Source organism: Beta vulgaris, chromosome 6 (assembly GCF_026745355.1).
Source record: "Beta vulgaris subsp. vulgaris cultivar EL10 chromosome 6, EL10.2, whole genome shotgun sequence".
In the NCBI taxonomy this organism is placed as follows: Eukaryota; Viridiplantae; Streptophyta; class Magnoliopsida; order Caryophyllales; family Amaranthaceae; genus Beta; species Beta vulgaris.
Window position 1 is genome coordinate 48,412,778 of NC_079207.1, and position 18,621 is coordinate 48,431,398.

Here is an 18,621-nt window from a genome sequence, read left to right on the forward strand (position 1 = left end):
CTAAACTAAAAGGACATACCTTATAAATTTTAATTTTTTTTAGAAAAAAATCTCGCTAACAATCATATTTGAAAAGGTGAAACAACTTGCAATACATGAACTTGGCCACTTGGCTACATGTTACTATTTGCGGTCTAGGTGTATTTGGAAACATGGTAGACTACTAGACTTGTTCAGTCGCCGTCATGCGTCACTCTCACGTGAATACTTTTACTCCTATCATTGCACTCACTATTGAGAACTTGAGATATCAACTCCAATGCTAAACAGCACCACATCACACTAAGAATACACACACACAATTGTCCACAAACAGAATGGAAGCAGCAAGATTCATAACTCTCATCCTCTCATTCTGTATCCTTGTTCTCAATCTATCTCCTCCAACTATCTCATCATCTATCCCAGCCGAAGCACTTCCACAAAAATCAGGTTACCTAATAGTTAACCAAACATCTAAATCCTCTATTTACTACACTTTTTATGAAGCACAAAAACCCATTACATCTCTCTCAAAAACCCCACTTCTTATATGGCTGCAAGGAGGTCCTGGCTGTTCCTCCATGGTTGGAAATTTCTTCGAACTCGGGCCGTGGCGAGTTAACAATAGAATTGAATTAGAAAGAAACCATGGTGCTTGGAATCGGATCTTTGGGCTACTGTTTTTAGATAATCCAATTGGAACCGGGTTTAGCATTGCAGCTTCTGAAGAAGAGATTCCAACAGACCAATATGGTGTAGCTAAACACCTTTTTATTGCCATCAAATCATTTATTGAGTTAGATAAATCTTTATTTGGATCTCGACCCATTTACATAACTGGGGAAAGCTATGCTGGGAAATATGCTCCAGCTATTGGGTATTACATATTAAGGAGAAATAGTGAGGTTTCAGAAAGTGAGAGGGTTAATTTAGCTGGGGTTGCAATTGGGAATGGATTAACTGACCCTATAACCCAAGTGATGACCCATGGGTCAAATGCTTACTTTAGTGGGTTGGTGAATGAAAAACAAAAAACCCAGTTAGAGGAAAGTCAAAGGAAAGTGGTTAAGTTGGTTATGGAGAACAAGTGGAGTGAGGCAACTGATGCAAGGAGTAAAGTGTTGGATATGCTACAGAATATGACAGGGTTGGCTACTTTGTATGATATGACAAGGAAAATACCATATGAATCTTATTTGGTAGAGAGGTTTTTGAGCAAGATGGAAGTGAAGAAGGCATTAGGGGTGGAGAATTCGACGGTTTGGGAGGAATGTAGCCGTGTAGTTGGCTCAATTTTACATGAAGATGTGATGAAGAGTGTTAAATACATGGTGGAATTGTTGGTGAAAGAGAGCAAGGTATTGTTATATCAGGGCCAAAGAGACCTCAGAGATGGGGTGGTTTCAGTTGAGGCTTGGATGAAAACATTGAAGTGGGAAGAAATTGCCAAGTTTGAAGATGCTGAAAGGAAAGTGTGGAAAGTGAAGGGGGAAGTCGCTGGTTATGTGCAGAAATGGACAAGTTTAACACATGCTGTAGTGTTGGGAGCAGGGCATTTTGTGCCTACTGATCAGGCTGTTCATTCTCAGGTCATGATTGAAGATTGGGTTCTGGAAAGAGGGGTTTTTGCCAATCAAGAAGTCGATTTTGAGATTCGATCTCGACATCCCAAGAAATTTCTTTGATGAATGCAAAATGATATCAGATCTTTTAGTCTTAGAACAAAAATAAGTTGCACTGTGGTAGCTTTGACATAGCAAGAACAATGATAATGACTTAAAAAAATGTCCTTGATAAATGATGTAAGGGTTGCAGGGAAAGGTGAAGTTTATTCGATATCTAATTCCTGTTTATGCAAACTACACGATCAATAAAAACGGTAGTGAAAGACTTTGAGAGTCATGTAATACTAGAAAAGCTGGACCTACAAACTTATATTTCGTTTCAAAAGAGAATTTGCAATGGGTATATGCTATATAATGTCGACTTCATTCTATTACCAATGCTCTTGCTTTAAGTTTTGGTGCATGCCATTGAGAGGGGAGACAGAGGAGGGAACGAAATGGAGGAAGAAATGTAAAGATTGAGGTGGTTGCATTCATGACAAAATCAATTGCCCACAAAAAATACTCCAGTTAAAGGTGGAGTTTATTATTTGGGGGTTTGGGCCAGATGCGGACCAGGCTTAGACTTAGAATTCTGCTCAACAGGCCTAGTGAGCTAAGGCATGGCCCACTTTATGGGCTTACTAATGATGCCCTTACCCACCCATTAACAAGGGCGGGGATCAGGGATGCAAGTGGGGCGGGTCTCCTGCCTTGGGGATGGGGATGGAAATGGATTTTAAGTTATACCGCCCCACCCCGCCAATACCCACCCTACCTGCCTCATCGTTTTTAAATAAGTTTGAGTCAAATGTCAAAAATATCAAAAAATCAATGGCCCTTTACCATGGGAAAAGACTAAAGAATTTTGGGCTATTTCATCATTTTTGTATTATTGGGTCGTTTCATCATTTATGTATTTTTGGATCGTTTCATCATTCATGTATTTTTTGGTCGTTTCATCATTCATGTATTTTTTGGTCGTTTCATCATTCATGTATTTTTGGGCCTTTTATATTTAACAATGTCAAAAATATTGTACATGTTTAGTTTCTTTCAAGGTGGGTCTAAGGTGGGGATTTGGTGGGTGGTGGGTGGTGGGTGATGGGGCGAGGAAAATGGGGATTAGGCTGGTGTGGATACCCACACGGGTGGTGGGGGCGGGAATTGTTTTATGTTCATACCCGTCGGGGCGCAGATAGAGATAGCCTTTGTACCCGCCACGAGGATGAGGATGGAGATGTGGGTTATATTAATAGGTGAGGATGGGGATGGGAAGAACAAAATCTACCCTACCCCGCCCCGCCCTTGTTGCATTCCGGTTGGGGATGTCCATGGGCTAATGGGATTGTAACACATTTTTCGATACAATGTAGAAGTTCAAAATTAATTTTTTAAAATTACGATTTATATCCTCTTTATCATGAACTTTGTTCCTCTTTATCTTATCGTCAATAAATTCCTAAAGCAAGAGAGGAAGGGTGGATTCTGAAAAAGAGAAGCAGGAGTTTGATGCCGAAACTCGAAAATTAACCATATATTAGTATCCTATATAGGGTATATTAGCGGGCCATAATAAATTATATAAATAAACTCAATCCAAAGATCATACTTATTAGTTGCAAATGAAAATATAAACATATACTACCTCCGTTTTTTATCATGTGCAACGATTTGACATAAAATAGAGAGGGAAAATGTCTAATCGTTGCAAATAATAGAAAACGGAGGTAGTATTTCCTATGTAACCAAATAGACGTTACACTTTTTGAATATAGTTGTAACACGCAGACACGCTAGATGTTAATTGAAACTTGTCAAATGACAAAATACATATAAAAATTTGAAATCTACTTCTCCCTCCTCCCCGACCGTCACCCTTAAACCATCCGCACCCACCCCTTAAACCATCCACACCCACCCCTTAAACCAACCCAGCCCCAACCCCACCGTCAAACCAACCCAGCCCCAACCCCACCCTCAAACCACCCTAGCCCCAGCCTTGAAACCACTCGCCAGCCCATCCCCACCCCCACCCCTGTAAAAACCACCCCCTCCCCCCTCGCAAATTACACGATCAACAAAACTGAGGCATGGTAAGTGGTGGTGGTTTCAGGGGCAGAGGTTGATTTTTTGAGTGGTGATAGGATGTGGTGGTTTCAGGGTGGGGTTGGATGGTGATCCTAGGTGGGATTTGGTGGTGGTTTTGAGGTGGTGGTTTTGAGGTGGTGGTTTCGAGGTGATGGCTTGATGATGGAGTCATGTAGGAGGGAGAGTGATTCAGAGAGAGTGGCGGAAGAGAGAGAGAATGAGGGGGAAATTTTGGTATGGTGGTTGAGAGGAAGGAGGAAAAGAGAAAAAAGAAAAAGATTTTTATTTACATAAGTGCTATATACAACAAAAAAAAATTGCTAAATACAACATCTAAAATTATGCTTAACTTAACCATGGTTAATTTTAATTAAAAAAAATCTTGTACACAGGGGTGTAGCAATGCGCAAAATACGTTACCATAAGTACTTGTGCACACATGCAACGTGTCACATTTATTTTTAAAGTTGAATGTGTTAAGGTTGGGAAAAATTCTGAAATAGGCCTATCGCATCTCCCTAGCATAATAGCCGGTGCCTAAAGTTTTCGTGTTAGGTTATATTATATGTTTGACGCGGTATGGGTATGGCGGGAATGAGATCATTTATCATAGATGACCCCCCATATAGGGTGGTCATTTGTCATAGATGACCCCCGTATAAGGGGGTCATTTGTCATAGATGACTCCTCCAAAGCAGGGTCATTTGTCATAGATGACCTCCCCAAAAGGGGGTCATTTGTCGTAGATGACCCCCCCTAAAAAGGTATCATTTGTTATACATGACCCCCCAAAGGGCAGGTTAGTCTTTAAAGATGTTTTGTTGTATTTAGCCTTTTTTTTTGCTGTATATAGCACACCCCTTTATTTATTTATTTGTTTGAATTAAAATTTAAATACTAACTGATGAAATGACGATAAGTGTACCCGTTTTTCCTTTTATTAATTTGCATCGGTTTTATGTATAACTAGTTATTATGCCCGGGCTATGCCCCGGGTAAGAAAATTTTCATTTATTAATATTGTACTTTGATATAATAGCACTAAATACAACTTGGTCTAGTGGTTAAAACTTTAGTTCATGAACTTGAGGTCACGGGATCAAAACCTATACTATGCAATTTCTAATTTTTTTATTGCACATGGATTACATGAATTAAAACTCCCTAGGGAGAGCGCCACGTGGAACCGTTTCTGATTTACGCACGCCTTTTAATATATTAATAATAGTTATTAGGCCCGGGCTATGCCCCGGGTAAGAAAATTTTCATTTATTAATATTGTACTTTGATATAATAGCACTAAATACTACTTGGTCTAGTGGTTAAAACTTAAGTACATGAACTTGAGGTCACGGGATCAAAACCTATACTATGCAATTTCTAATTTTTTTTTATTGTACATGGATTACATGATCTAAAACTCCCTAGGCAGAGCGCCACGTGACACCGTTCCTGATTTACGCACGTTTTTTAATACATTAGTATAGATATAGATGTTTGTCTTATTAAAAAATAATTCAAAGGTTATCTTATTCAGGTGAATCGATAAAATTTTCTATTATTTAGTTAAAAATCCTAAATATAATTTAAAGCGTGCCCTTCTAACTTTCAATACTGTTTCAAATATAGCTCCACTACAACAGTCCACTAGCAAAGAGTAGTTTTTGTCTCTTCGTTTGCTAGATCCGCAAAACAACACTTGTTTTTACTCTCATTTTGAGATGATTTTTGTGAGAATAAAATGAAGTATTTTTCTTCTATTGCTTATACACAATCCCACAATACGCATATATATGTGGATTCTTCCACTCTGGGAGAAGTCAATCATCTAATAAATTGATATTTACCTTAGTAGGGTGATGACAATCAATCATCTATTAACTGCATCTAATTGGTTGATATCAATCAGTATTGATTAATACTTACCTTTGTTGGGTATTATGCAATCCTAGTTAAAGAATGATTACCAACTTAAATTAGATTTACTTGGCATTTATTTGATAAAATATTATTCAAATTTGTATCTTACTGCGACTCTATAGGTCCAATTAAATCTAGTAGTATTATTCAAATTACAGTTTTTCACCAAGTACCCCGAATTTTCAAAAAATTCACCAAGTACGCTCGATGTTTTCAAAATTCACAAGGTATCCTTGAGTTTTGTGTTAATACATCAAAATGCTCTTAATGACTAACGGAGGTTAACTCCATTAGTCATTAGTTCAATTAAATCCTAATTACCCTACCTAAATCCTAATTAACCTAACTAAAACCCTAATTCCTAACACGAATGCCCTAACCCTAACCCCACCACTATCCTAACCCCAGCACCACCCAACCCCCACCACCTCCCCCACCCAACAGCGGCAGCAGCACCACAACCCCACTCCCCGGCAACCCTCTGCGAACGCCATCCAACCCCCACCCCCGGAACCCATATCCTATCCCCCACACCCTCCCTCTCTCATCCCAACCCCTGCAAAATAGTAGCGGCCCAGATATGGAATCCAAGGCAAGCGTCGACCACAATTGGAGATCGTAAAAAATGTCAAGGGTGGTGAGGCTTTCAAATGCAAGCAAGCGGTTGGCGAGGGGGGTGTGTGTGGCAGGGCTGGTGGAGGGTGTGTGGGGTCGAGGCTTGTGGGGAGTTAGGGCTGCGAAGATTAGAGGCGCTAGGGTGGCGGGGTTGGCGGAGGGTGCGTGGAGTCGAGGGCTGTCGGGGGCTAGGGCCGTGAGGGTTAGAGGCGCTAGGGTGGCGGGGTTGGCGGAGAGTGCGTGGGGTCGAGGGTTTTGGGGGTTAGGACTGTGAGGGTTAGAGGCGCTAAGGTGGGGGAGGGGTTGCTGGTGTGGGGGGAGGAGGGGTTGTTGCGGGGGAGTGGGGGGCTGCTTGGGTGGGGGAGGAGGGAAGGGCTGCATGGGTGGTGGGAGGGTGGATGAGGGGTGGTTAGGGTTAGGTTTAGGGTTTAAGGTTACAGTTAGAGGTATAGGTTAGAATTAGGGTTAGCATTAGGAAGTTAATTATGGGATAAAACAGAAAATTAGGGTTAATGACTAACATCAGTTAACGCTGTTAGTCATTAAGGGCATTTGAGTGTATATACATAAGACTGAGGGATACCTTGTGAATTTTGAAAACATGGGGGGTACCTGGTGAAGTTTTTGAAAACTCGAGGATACTTGGTGAAAAAACCGTTAATATAACATTAGTATACATATCAAGATCCGCTTCTAGCAAAGCATCATGATAATCTTAATTAGAATGGGACATGGACAACATTTCTATAGTATAAGAGGAAAATTACATCTTGTTTACTCTCTATCCTTTACATGATTCATGGTGTCTAGTACACGCACATGTTGTCCAGTTTGCATCACGACATATGACAATACCAAGAACATCAGTCATTAATGTAAGAAATCATTGGTAAGCCCATGTTTAAGGAATTAACTTATGAAATTATATGAGAGAATTTATAACTTTCACTTCTTCAAGATTTCTCTCAAGTGGCACTAATAGAATAATTGTTTATTGCTGCGGGTGGTATCGCTGCAATTTTGCCCATGCGCAGTAATATATCACGTAAAAAGAAAAGGTAAAATATAAAATAACATATTGCTGCGGTTTTGGCCGACACCGCAGCAATATGGTTTCAATGGAAATTTTTTGAAAAAAATTGACTATTTAAGTAGACATATTGCTGCGGTTTCTGGCAAGAACCGCAACAATATATTAAAATAATATTAAAAAAATATTTGAACGTATTGTTGCGCTTCTTACATAAGTAGCAATAGACTTTTAATTTTATGCCCAACTAGGTTTCCTTTTACTTCACTCATTTAACCTTAGGCATCACTCTCTCTCTATCAGCGTTACTTCTTCTTCCTCCTCTCTCTCTCTCTCTCTCTCTCTCTCTCTCTCTCTCCTTCTCTCTCTCTCTCTCTCTCTCAGCGTTACTTCTCTCAATCCCAATTCCCACCCATGACCCATTAAATTCCCATCCAACTTTTCTCTCTCCTCCTCTTCATCCGCCATTTCCGACCGTCGCTCATGGCCTACAGTTCTAGGACGTCGCTCATGGCCTACAGATCTCGGCCGTCGCTCGTCGTCTAGCCATCTTCGACTTTTATTTCTCCTCCTCTTCATACGTCATTTCCGACCGTCGCTCGTGGCCTACAGATCTGGGTCGTCGCTCGTCACTTATCGTCCAGCCATTTCCGACTTTTCTCTCGGTCGTCGCTCCACCAGCAAAAATCCGCAACTGGCGACCACGCGAAGCCCAACGTAACCAACGGCCCATCAAACACACACACAAAACTGGCGACCATGCGAAGCCAAGCGAAGCCTCGTCGATGTCGTCAATCACCGGCCAGATCTGGGTGCGAAGCCTCTTATTTGATGCTCGTTTTAGTTTTTTTTCCCTAGATTTAATTCTTCGATTGTAGGTTTTTTTCTTAGATTTGATTTTTTGATTTTCTTCTTTGTAAGTTAGGAATTGTTTTAGTTCCTGGAGTTTAGGTACTGTTATAATTTTCATCATCTTTGTTTTCTTTGTAAGTTAGATACTATTACTGTTATAATCTAATGTTAGGAGTTTCGATTTTTTTCATTTATTGTTAGTTTCATCTGTTGTGAATGAATGTGGTGTTAAGTTTCTCTTAAAAGATATTATGCTCATTTGTCATGTGAATTTGGTGGATAGTGGATGGGTTATTTGCTCGATTTTAATTTTTCAAATTTAATATCAAATATATATTTTTTTACCTGTACCATGACATATTGCTAGGATTTTGTGCAACAACCGTAGTAATATGTCTTTTTATTATTATTAAATACAGCATATTGCTGCGGTTTTCCCCAGAAATCGCATCAATATGCTTTATGAATCTGATATAACATAAACATATTATTACGATTTTGCCTAGAAACCGCAACAATATGTTCAGATATTGCTGCGGTTTAAAACCGCAGCAATATATTAATTACCTATATATTGCTGCCGCCTTGATTGATGCGTGGCCAAAACCGCCGCAAGGGCCACTTAAGGACCGCAGCAATAAGCATTTATTCTACTAGTGTGGGTCAAATCCAATACAATTTGTCAACATGTAAATATTGATAGGAAGAAACCCAACTACGACATTATCAGTCACAACTTTCAATTACTATGTGGTCCTAACTATACGTCATATTTTATACAAACGGTCCAACAGATAATTGACCTGATGTACATGGCAGGTAAATATATTTATTTATGTTTTTAATTAGCTAAATAGCCTGATTGACTCTCATGAACCCCTTTTTTTAAAAAAACATATATTTAACAAATTTATTTCAAGGTTATAAATTTTGTTTTAAAAAGGGATAATCAATTAATTAAAATAGGCGGAATCCGTTTTCGAAAGAACACCGTTTTTGAGGTCAAAAAGACTTTTATGTTCGGTTAGAACGGTTACTGTGAAAGTTTGCATATTAGTACTTGTTTCGGTCGCATTCTAGTGATTTGCGCTCATAAAGGTAGTTTCCAAAGTCGTTTTGCAAAAAAAAAAAACATCATTTTTGAGGTTAAAAGTACCTTTTTGTGAGGCTCGGGACGCTTACCGTAGAGGTTGGCATACTGGTACTTGTTTCGACTGCATTGTCATAACCGTACCCCACAAGTTGATCAACATAATATTTTTCCACAAGAAACGTCATTTTGGAGGTTTAGATATGTCTTCCTCAGGCACTTACTGCTAAGTTGTCGTATTGATACTTGTTTCGATCGCATTATCCTTATTTGTGTCTCTTAAGGGTGGTCATCGCAATCCGTTTTGACCTAAAAAACGGTTTTTTAAAAACGATCTCTGTCGACCACTCTTATGAGACACGGATCAAGAGAAAGCGGTCAAATCAAGTACCAATATGCCAACTTTCACGGTAAGAATTCAGAGCCGGGTAGAAAGGTGTTGTAGACCTCGAAAACCACATCTTTTGCGAAAAAAGGGATTCATCAACCATGTTATGGGATACTTGTAACAGCCCGTTCCGCTAGTAAATACACTTAGATTCACTAACACAATCAATGCTCAATAACTCGAATTAAACATTTACTGCAACGGAAAACATAAACCTAGAAAACGATGTCTTGTGGGTTATTGGCCCACAAACAAAACCTTATATAAGACTTCAATTACACTATCTCACTAAATCCCAAACGATATATAAGAAACTATTCCTTAATTGACTATCTAAAATACAAACTCAATCCATAAGATACGACGACATCTTTATCTTGCTTCACTTCAGAATCCTGAGCTTACAACACCAAACCTGCAACAATGTTTGACTCTGCCACCCACCAAATGACAGGCCACAGAAATGACAACACCATCAGCAAAGCTGAGTACACACTGTGTAATAGAAAATACAAGTTTAGGTGTATTTTGAAAACTAACACATAGTTATCGTAACAGATAATACACTCAACTTAGTTGATATATTTCACAAAATCAGATCGTTTGGCATGAAGCGAGTGGAGAGGGTACCACGCAGTACCAGCTGTCTCCAAACTATGAGGGTCGTCACCCAGCCTTTTATTGTTATGCTTGCAAGACTTACCCGGACATGTCCTATAACGCCAGGAATTCGCCCCTCCTGGAAGGCAACACTAGGGACTCTACCCGCCCTAACTCGGTGCCTATTCATGCCTCACTTTCATATTTATAAAATAAGATATTTAATGATTCATACTTGAATCCTCAATACTCAACATAACACCATATTCGACCTTATCTGGTCTTAACTCATATCTGAATCATTCTCTTATCATACCAAACATATTTTGAAAATATAGTTTTCGAACGACTTCGATAAATGAACAAAATGATACTTTTATAACAATCCAATAGCAATTCACAACTAACTCACAGAGATGTATCTATAATCATGGCCATTACCACAAACGATATATGATATCCAAAATTCAATATAACGCCAGGGAGCATTTAAATATATTTTGCTAACCCAAAGGTTACCTCAACTCTAGAACAATTATACGAAACCTCCAAGCATCATAACTTGATTTCCCATATCATCTTGAATTATATACGTCTACATAGCCATTCTCCAACAATCTCACGATAACATCAATAATCAATAACCAAACTAAACTCCCAATTCACAAATTATCAACCTTTAACATTCTAATTTCCTTAATCCTTAATTAATATCTATAACTTCGATGATATTAGCTACATCGACTTGCATCCCAATTCATAATCATAATTCCAAATTATATAACTAAACAAACTAAACATAACTCACAACTGTACCTAAATCAAGCACCTAATTGTGCTACCAACAATTATATTGAGAATATAAAGCTAGCTCGACTCGTAAATAAACCTCAATAAACTGATTTCTATGTTGCACTCAAATCCTTAACCAATATATCAATTCCAACATTATAATCTCCTTCATAATTCCGAATGATACTCCATTCCAAAATCATCCTCCAATAATCACCTCATAACAATAACAATAATCAACAACCAATCTTAACTATTCTAATTATCTTCTTCTAACGCAACCATTATGCTAATAAAACTGAATCCCGCAAATAGAAATTAATGAAGTCATTCCCATAACTCATAACTCGACTTCATACATATCAACTCCAACTACAATAATTATAACAGTTTCCCAATTCTAAGATTAGGACTTCCCTCGCATCATCAACAACGACTATCCAATAAGAACGATACAACAACAACAATAGGCAACAGCTTCACAGCAACTCCACCACAACCACAATGACAGAACAACAATAACCCAACAACACTACTACAACAGAGCAACAACAACAATAGCAATCCACAACAACTTCACCACAACCACCACAACAACTCCACAACAACAATAACATAACAACTCCACCTTAATCATCATAATTACTCCACAAGTCCATGTACTAAACACATTCCATTAAGAATCATAATCGTAATGACTTAGTGTATAAGTGTTGTTTAGGTCAAATGAAACATCTCTAATGAACCTTAGCATGTTATACTCATGTAATATACTCAATATACACATAATAAAATACACATCATAAGTAAATTCATTTCATAGACATGCTTTACACTAGAAAGAAACAATCACCTAACATAGGTATGGAAATCTCTAGGGTAAAACCAAACTAAGTGTGTACCTTAACTAAGGATGCTTAAAGCCACGAAATTCCTTAATCCACTTGGTTAACTACTCCTACAGCTTCCCCTGAATGTATAAAATGCTAAAGATTAGTTTCAACAAGCTTATAGATATGAAAAACTAAGCTTAAATACAAGAGGTGTAAACTGTTGAACTTACAGCAACTTATGTGATCTTTCAGCAAGGTTTTCTATATGAGTTTAAGGTCTAAAGATTGGAACCAAAGCTTGAACTACTTTGTATGGATGTCTAGAAGAGTTATATGTAAAGAAAAGTGGGTGTCCAAGAGGAAGAAATAAGAGAAAAGAGACGAAAATCCAGAACAGGCTTTTATAGTCTGTTCTGGCGGTACCCCAGGGGAGGGAAACCTCTTCTGGGCAAGGTCGGTTTCTTGGAGTTTTTGGATGATTCTTGCTTGAGGTGTTAGCCTAAGGTGTTGGCTTTCATGCATAAAAAGTTCTGAGAGATCGACACTTAAGTAGCTGCTAAGCAGCTTTCTTTGAGGATAGGTCTGAGCTGTAATTTCAGCTGGCCAGGTTTTACTATGTAAGCAATTTACCTTATTAGCCACGTAATTCTTGGGATAAATGACCATTTTAACCTTAAGACATCCCAAGCATGTCATATATCAAGTTTGGTTAGGTTCTGAGCTCGGATTCAATCCCGAAAGGCTCTTTAACTGAAGTTCTCGTACCCGATAAAACAATCTCCAAACGATTTTCATAATCTTAATGTTTAAGGCTCTCAAGGACTTTCTAACTTATCTATTGGTTTCCAAAGCCTTCTTATCCAATAAGAATGATGGTTCTTATCCTCTTTGACCTTTCTTAACCATTAAGAAAGATATACTTATCCACAAGCTTCTTAACCTAAGAATGATGTATGCTTATCCACAAGCTTTCTTAACCATTAAGAATGATGATGCTTATCCAAAGTTTCTTAACCATTAAGAATGATGATGCTTATCCACAAGCTTTCTTAACCATTAAGAATGATGATGCTTATCCACAAGCTTTCTTAACCATTAAGAATGATGATGCTTATCCACAAGCTTTCTTAACCATTAAGAATGTAATGCTTATCCACAAGCTTTCTTAACCATTAAGAATGGTAATGCTTATCCACAAGCTTGCTTAACCATTAAGAATGATGGTCTTATCCACTTTTAGCTTTTAAATAAAGGTTCTTAAAAACAGGGCTATAACAATACTAATCACGAGAATGTGGCCGAAACAAGTACCAACATACCAACTTTCACGATAAGCATCCCAAGCCAGACAAAAAGGTGGCATTGACCTTGAAAACGGTGTTTTCTTCAAAAAACAGGACTCCACCAACATCTCGTATAGGGTATGAATGATGACAATGCAGTCGAAACAAGACCTAATACTCCAATTTTATTGGTAAGTATCCCAAGCAGGACAAAATGATGTATTGACCTCAAAAATAACATTTTTTTTTTTGCTGAAACATACTCTGCACGCCATCCTTATGGCTGCATAAATGACGAGAATGCGGAAGAAACAAGTACCAATTTGCCAACTTTCAAGCTAAGCTTTTCGAGCAGGATAAAAAGTGTTTTCAACCTTAAAAACTAAGTTTTTTGTGAACATGTAGTGCATGATTGTAGGCGTGTTTTTATTGCATACGCTGGATGAGCGCATATTTAACTACCTCCTTGTGAAAGTTTTGATTGAAAATCATTTTGAATTGAAGATAAGGCGCCAACAAGTCTTTAAAGGAAGACTCATAAACCTAATTGGATATTGAAACATCTTAGGGACAACTTTGGAATTTATCCAATGTATATTCTCCGTCATGATTCCATGCATGGTCAATGAACCATATATTTAAGTTCGGGGGTAAGAGTTAAATAAATGTACAAAGGTTATAAGGGACTGTGACTAAATCATAGGAGGTGATTTCTTTGTAAGCTCAATTGAAAGGTATTCCTAAATAGTCAAATATAACAAGACTTGCGAATAAGAAATATAGTCCTAAAGGTTGACTTTTGAAGAATGCATGGATGAAAATAATAGATGAAAGTGTATGTCTTAGTATGTGTGTAATGACTTGATTTGATTTTGTGTGCATGCCTGAAATTGATGCAAATTGTGTGGATCGGATATAGTTTAGAAAATGATCCTATTTTATGGGAATATTTCTAAGGGAGCACTAGTGTATTCACCTGTGTGTTGATGGCATCAAAGATGACGTTAAGTGTATGTGTGATGTTACGAATCTAAAGTGATTAAGAATAACCTTTAATAATATGGACAAAGTATATAGCTAAAATAGTTGTAGTATGGTTATCGCAAATGATTTATCCAATCGATTCCAGTTCGAACAGAGCTCCAATTAATTATCTTGTATATAAGGTTCAGGAAGATCATGATTATCTTGCATCATCAGAGACTTTGAAGTCTGAAAATCATCAATATATTGTTCAAATGAACCTTCTTGATGTAGTTTATTAAAATTTCTACCACATTTCAACTAGAATTATCCTTAAATCTTACATTCACATCAGTCACAAAATCAGTCGAGTCAAATCCTTTTCTCATAGCCAAATAACTAGTAACCCAACATTCAGCTTTGTCAACCTTATGTAAGGATGCTAAATCTACCTTTTGTTCATCAAAAATCTTACAAAGTATGAAATATTTACTACATTTTTTAATCCACAATCTAGCATTAGAACCATCAAATTTAGGAAATTTAAATTTAGGAACAAACTCAAGAAGCCTTGTTGAACTTCTTTCTCCAGTTTCAGTTTCAGACCTGGGAGACTCACATGATCTCATGTTATTCCTCTCCTTTCTAAGTTCTCTAATAGCTTAAAGCATTTTTGCCATGGATTCTTCAAGCAATTTAGATTGTGCTTCTTGTTTTCGAGATTGCTCATCCAATCTCTGCTCCATCATCCTTAATTGTTCCTCCATTGTAGAGGATAAGCTTCTAGTTGAAGGCATTTATACAAACAATAATTTATGCACACTTAATTTTTGGAGCTAGAAAAAAATATATTAATGGTAGAAGTGGGGCTAAAAAAAGAAAAGCTTTTATACCATTGTTACAGAATATACTTCAAATGATCAGAATGTTAGAATCAGACAACTGAAAGAAGAGAATAGAAGGAAAGATAGAAAGAGAAAGAGAGAGATTTGTATATTTCATTTAGTGAATTATTACAATGAAGTTATTTCCCTTTTATAAGATGTAATCCTCCGTAATTTTATGAATTTTATAAATATATTTTAATGTATATTATATGTATTTTTAGTGTACTTTAGTATTTATATAATTGATTTCTTAAAAGGTTGACTATTTGAAAGTCAAAATAATTATTTAATGATTTTGTGTAATCAAATATTTTATTTAGTCATGCTTTGAAAAACTACTTTATAACTAAACTAGTTGAGTTGAATTAAACAGATTTTAATATTAGGTTAGAGGATCCGAAACCTTATAACTTTTCCTATGAACATCTTAATTAAACTAACCCATCAAAACCCAACTCCTTATTGAACCCCTAATGGGGGAACCTATAAATATCCCTTTACTACACAATTCCCCACACATTAAACACATTTTATTTTCTCTCTCGTCCTCCCTCTATTTTTTGGCCCTTTCCTCTTCTTTTCTTCTCTCTCTTTTTCTCTTCCTTTGTCTCAGATTTCTTCTCCTCTTCTTCTTTGGTTTTTTTTATTCCCCCTCAAGTTATATTTAATGTAAAGTTTATATTTTAATAATTGTTTTAATATGTTTATGTTTAAATTTATAGTTAGTTGATTTAAATGTAAATCTAAGATTATGTAGTTTATATATAAAGTAATTAAATTTCAGATTTATTAAATATGTTCAAGTAAAGATTTTAAGTATCAGAGCATGAAGTTTTAGGGTTTTATGAGTTAAAAAATCCTAGTAGTATATTATAGTTTGTGAAATTGAGTACTCTTATGATTTTAGTTATGTTTAAGAATGTTTGAAAAGGGTTTTATTATATTATAAATTGCTAGAAATTTTGTAAGGATGCGTATAATGGAGTTTTTATGATCAAAGTATGAGTTTTAAAGAGTTTTTAACAACTAGTACAGTGGTACTACACTAGGAGGCTTTAATAATTAAGTTTTAATGAGGGGAAATGTATTTAAACACTTTTAAAGAGGATTAATTTAAAGTATTTTAATATCCCAGAAAATTTATTGAGGTTATGTTGGTTATTTTAGGCAAAGAATTTTCTTTAGGCGACTTTTAAGCTTGTGAAAGTGGCCTCTCTATTTTTTTGCACAAGGTGCGTACATACATATGTGTTGGTTGGATTAGTATCATGTCCTAAGAATGGGATTTATGTAGTATCATGTATATGGAACTATTTTGTTTCATGTGTGATTTATATTCAATTGGATTTGCATGTTTATACCATTGTGAAACATGCTGATTATGATAATGAAATTATGTTTGTATGGACGATTGATACAAACATATGTGATTGGAAACTTTACTTTATTAATTAATTCACATGAGGGATTTATATTTATGTTGGAATTGGAATATGATTGAATCATGTTGTTCCCTTTGGTTTATTTAATTACTTAATGACCACCGAGGGCCTTATTTGGTAAATTGGTTATTCACCTATGAAAGGTTGGTTAGTTGTTGACTTTGTAACACCCCCGATAATTCTCTCTTTTCAGAAATACCTTTATAATATAAAACTTAGAGAATTACCAAAGCATTATCGCCCATGTGATAACGTATCGGCTTATTCAGAATTTTGCAGCGAAAAACATATAATTAAACTTTGAACTTTATTATAAATAAATAAATAAACAAGTACTTAATAATCAATAATCTAAGTAAGTCTTATTCAAACCAACTAAATAATGTATATTTTTAATAATGCAGGAAAATAAAATAAACCAGTTACACATTCTCTCCATTCCAGATTCCCAATGATGCACATCTGCGAACATGTAATGTCAATACTTTACTAAATATGCTCACCAGAATGGGTCATCACAAGATCAATAAGGCAAAACCATGATCACACACACAAACAAAGCACGTAATCAGCAAAGTTGAGTACTACATATTAAAACATAGGCATTCCTAACATGATACTAATAAATAACATACAGGGATAAATAATAATATAATCATATAATAATCTGCAGATAAATTTAACTGAACTAAACTCTAACATCTTTTTATTATTCAAATGGATAGTTATTGGACAGAGCTGTCCCACCAACAATGCCTTCATTAAGAAGACGAAATACAGGCGCGACTCTGTATTCCAGAATGACCTGCGATATCGAGGAACCTTTGAAACAAAAGAGGGATGGTGATCAATCCATCTCCTAGAAAAAGTCATGGGCTGCCACCATGTACTCCAACTCCCAATGTCCACTCTAGACGTGCATTAGTCTAAAGTCTACAACTATTCTCATTACACTTTACGTTAATGCCAATTATTACTTGTTGTACATACAAGCAACACATAAATAATAATCAAATAGTCACAACTGAACTTCTTTTGTCTCAGGATTTAATAAGTGATCACAACTTACGACCCAAGATTATTTTCCTTTGATTCAATCCATCATATTTGTTGAACCTAGCCAACAATCCAACTTACCTTTACAAGGCATAATTTATCAACTTACCAAATAAGGCCCACAGTCCTCAAAAGATAGTGAAAATAACAATATAAGGGAACATATGAATAACATGATTCAATCCCTATAACAAATATTAATTCCTCATGCGAATCAATAAATAAAACTCCTTTCCACATGCTTGCATCAACTATTCCATACAAACATGAAATCTTTACTCATAACAAATCTCAAAATCACATGCTTGCACACAGGCATAAAACATGTAACAATCAATAATACTAGAAATCGCATATGAACTTAACAAGTTACTATACATGATACTAAAATTCTTTCTCCTTAAATCAGGATACTAATCACATATAGCACACAGGTATGTACGTACCTTGTGTAAACTAGTCGACATGCCATTTTTAACTCCTTAAAAGTCTCCTACAGAATATTCTCCGCCTAGAAATCAATATAAACTAAAATCAATACCCTTACATAAAAATACAGCAACTCTAAAATATTTAAAATCCCCTTTAGATATATTCATAAGTTGATTTTACTATCAAAACTTCCATTACTTTTAATTCCTAGCATAGTACTACCATACTAGTAATTAAATTCTTAAAACTCCATAAATAAAATCCTTTCTGAAATTCCAGCAACTCTAAAAATTATAAAACCTTCTTTAAACATATATAAACATGTTTAAAATCATAATCTAAATCAATCTCATAGTATCTAATATGCTACTATGGTTTTCTAGTAATTAAAACCCTAAAAATCCATGCTTTAATGATTAAAACTCCAATCTAACCATAATAAACAAATCTGAATTTTTATTCTTATAATATATAATATACATGAATCAAGATTACTTATTAAAACAGTAAATAAAAACCAATAATCATGATTAACATTTAAACAAAGCATAAAAACATAGTCTTTAATGGAATCTTGAGGAAGAAGAAAAGAAAAGAACCAACAAGAAGAAGAACAAGAAAACGCTAGAAAATAAGGACCCACGGCAGCAGGCCAGCAGCACAGATGCACGAATTTCAGCGGTTATAAAGAGCTTTGTGACGTTTCTTGTTGAAGAAGAAACGTTACTTGAAGAAGAAGAAAGGAAGAAAGAACTTGAAAG

The 18,621-nt window shown here is 36.1% G+C and overlaps 1 protein-coding gene across 1 annotated transcript; it reads left to right on the top strand.

Moving 5' to 3' along the window:
- Window positions 1-219: 219 nt before the first annotated feature.
- LOC104896697 (serine carboxypeptidase-like 50) lies at window positions 220-1,981 on the top strand. Its single transcript, XM_010683465.4, has one exon. The coding sequence runs from the start codon at window positions 318-320 to the stop codon at window positions 1,665-1,667; it is 1,350 nt and encodes a 449-aa protein (XP_010681767.2). The 5' UTR covers window positions 220-317; the 3' UTR covers window positions 1,668-1,981.
- Window positions 1,982-18,621: the final 16,640 nt, after the last annotated feature.

Coding starts and splice junctions, on each gene's coding strand:
- LOC104896697 (XM_010683465.4), top strand. CDS start 318: ATGGAAGCAGCAAGATTCATAACTCTCATCCTCTCATTCTGTATCCTT.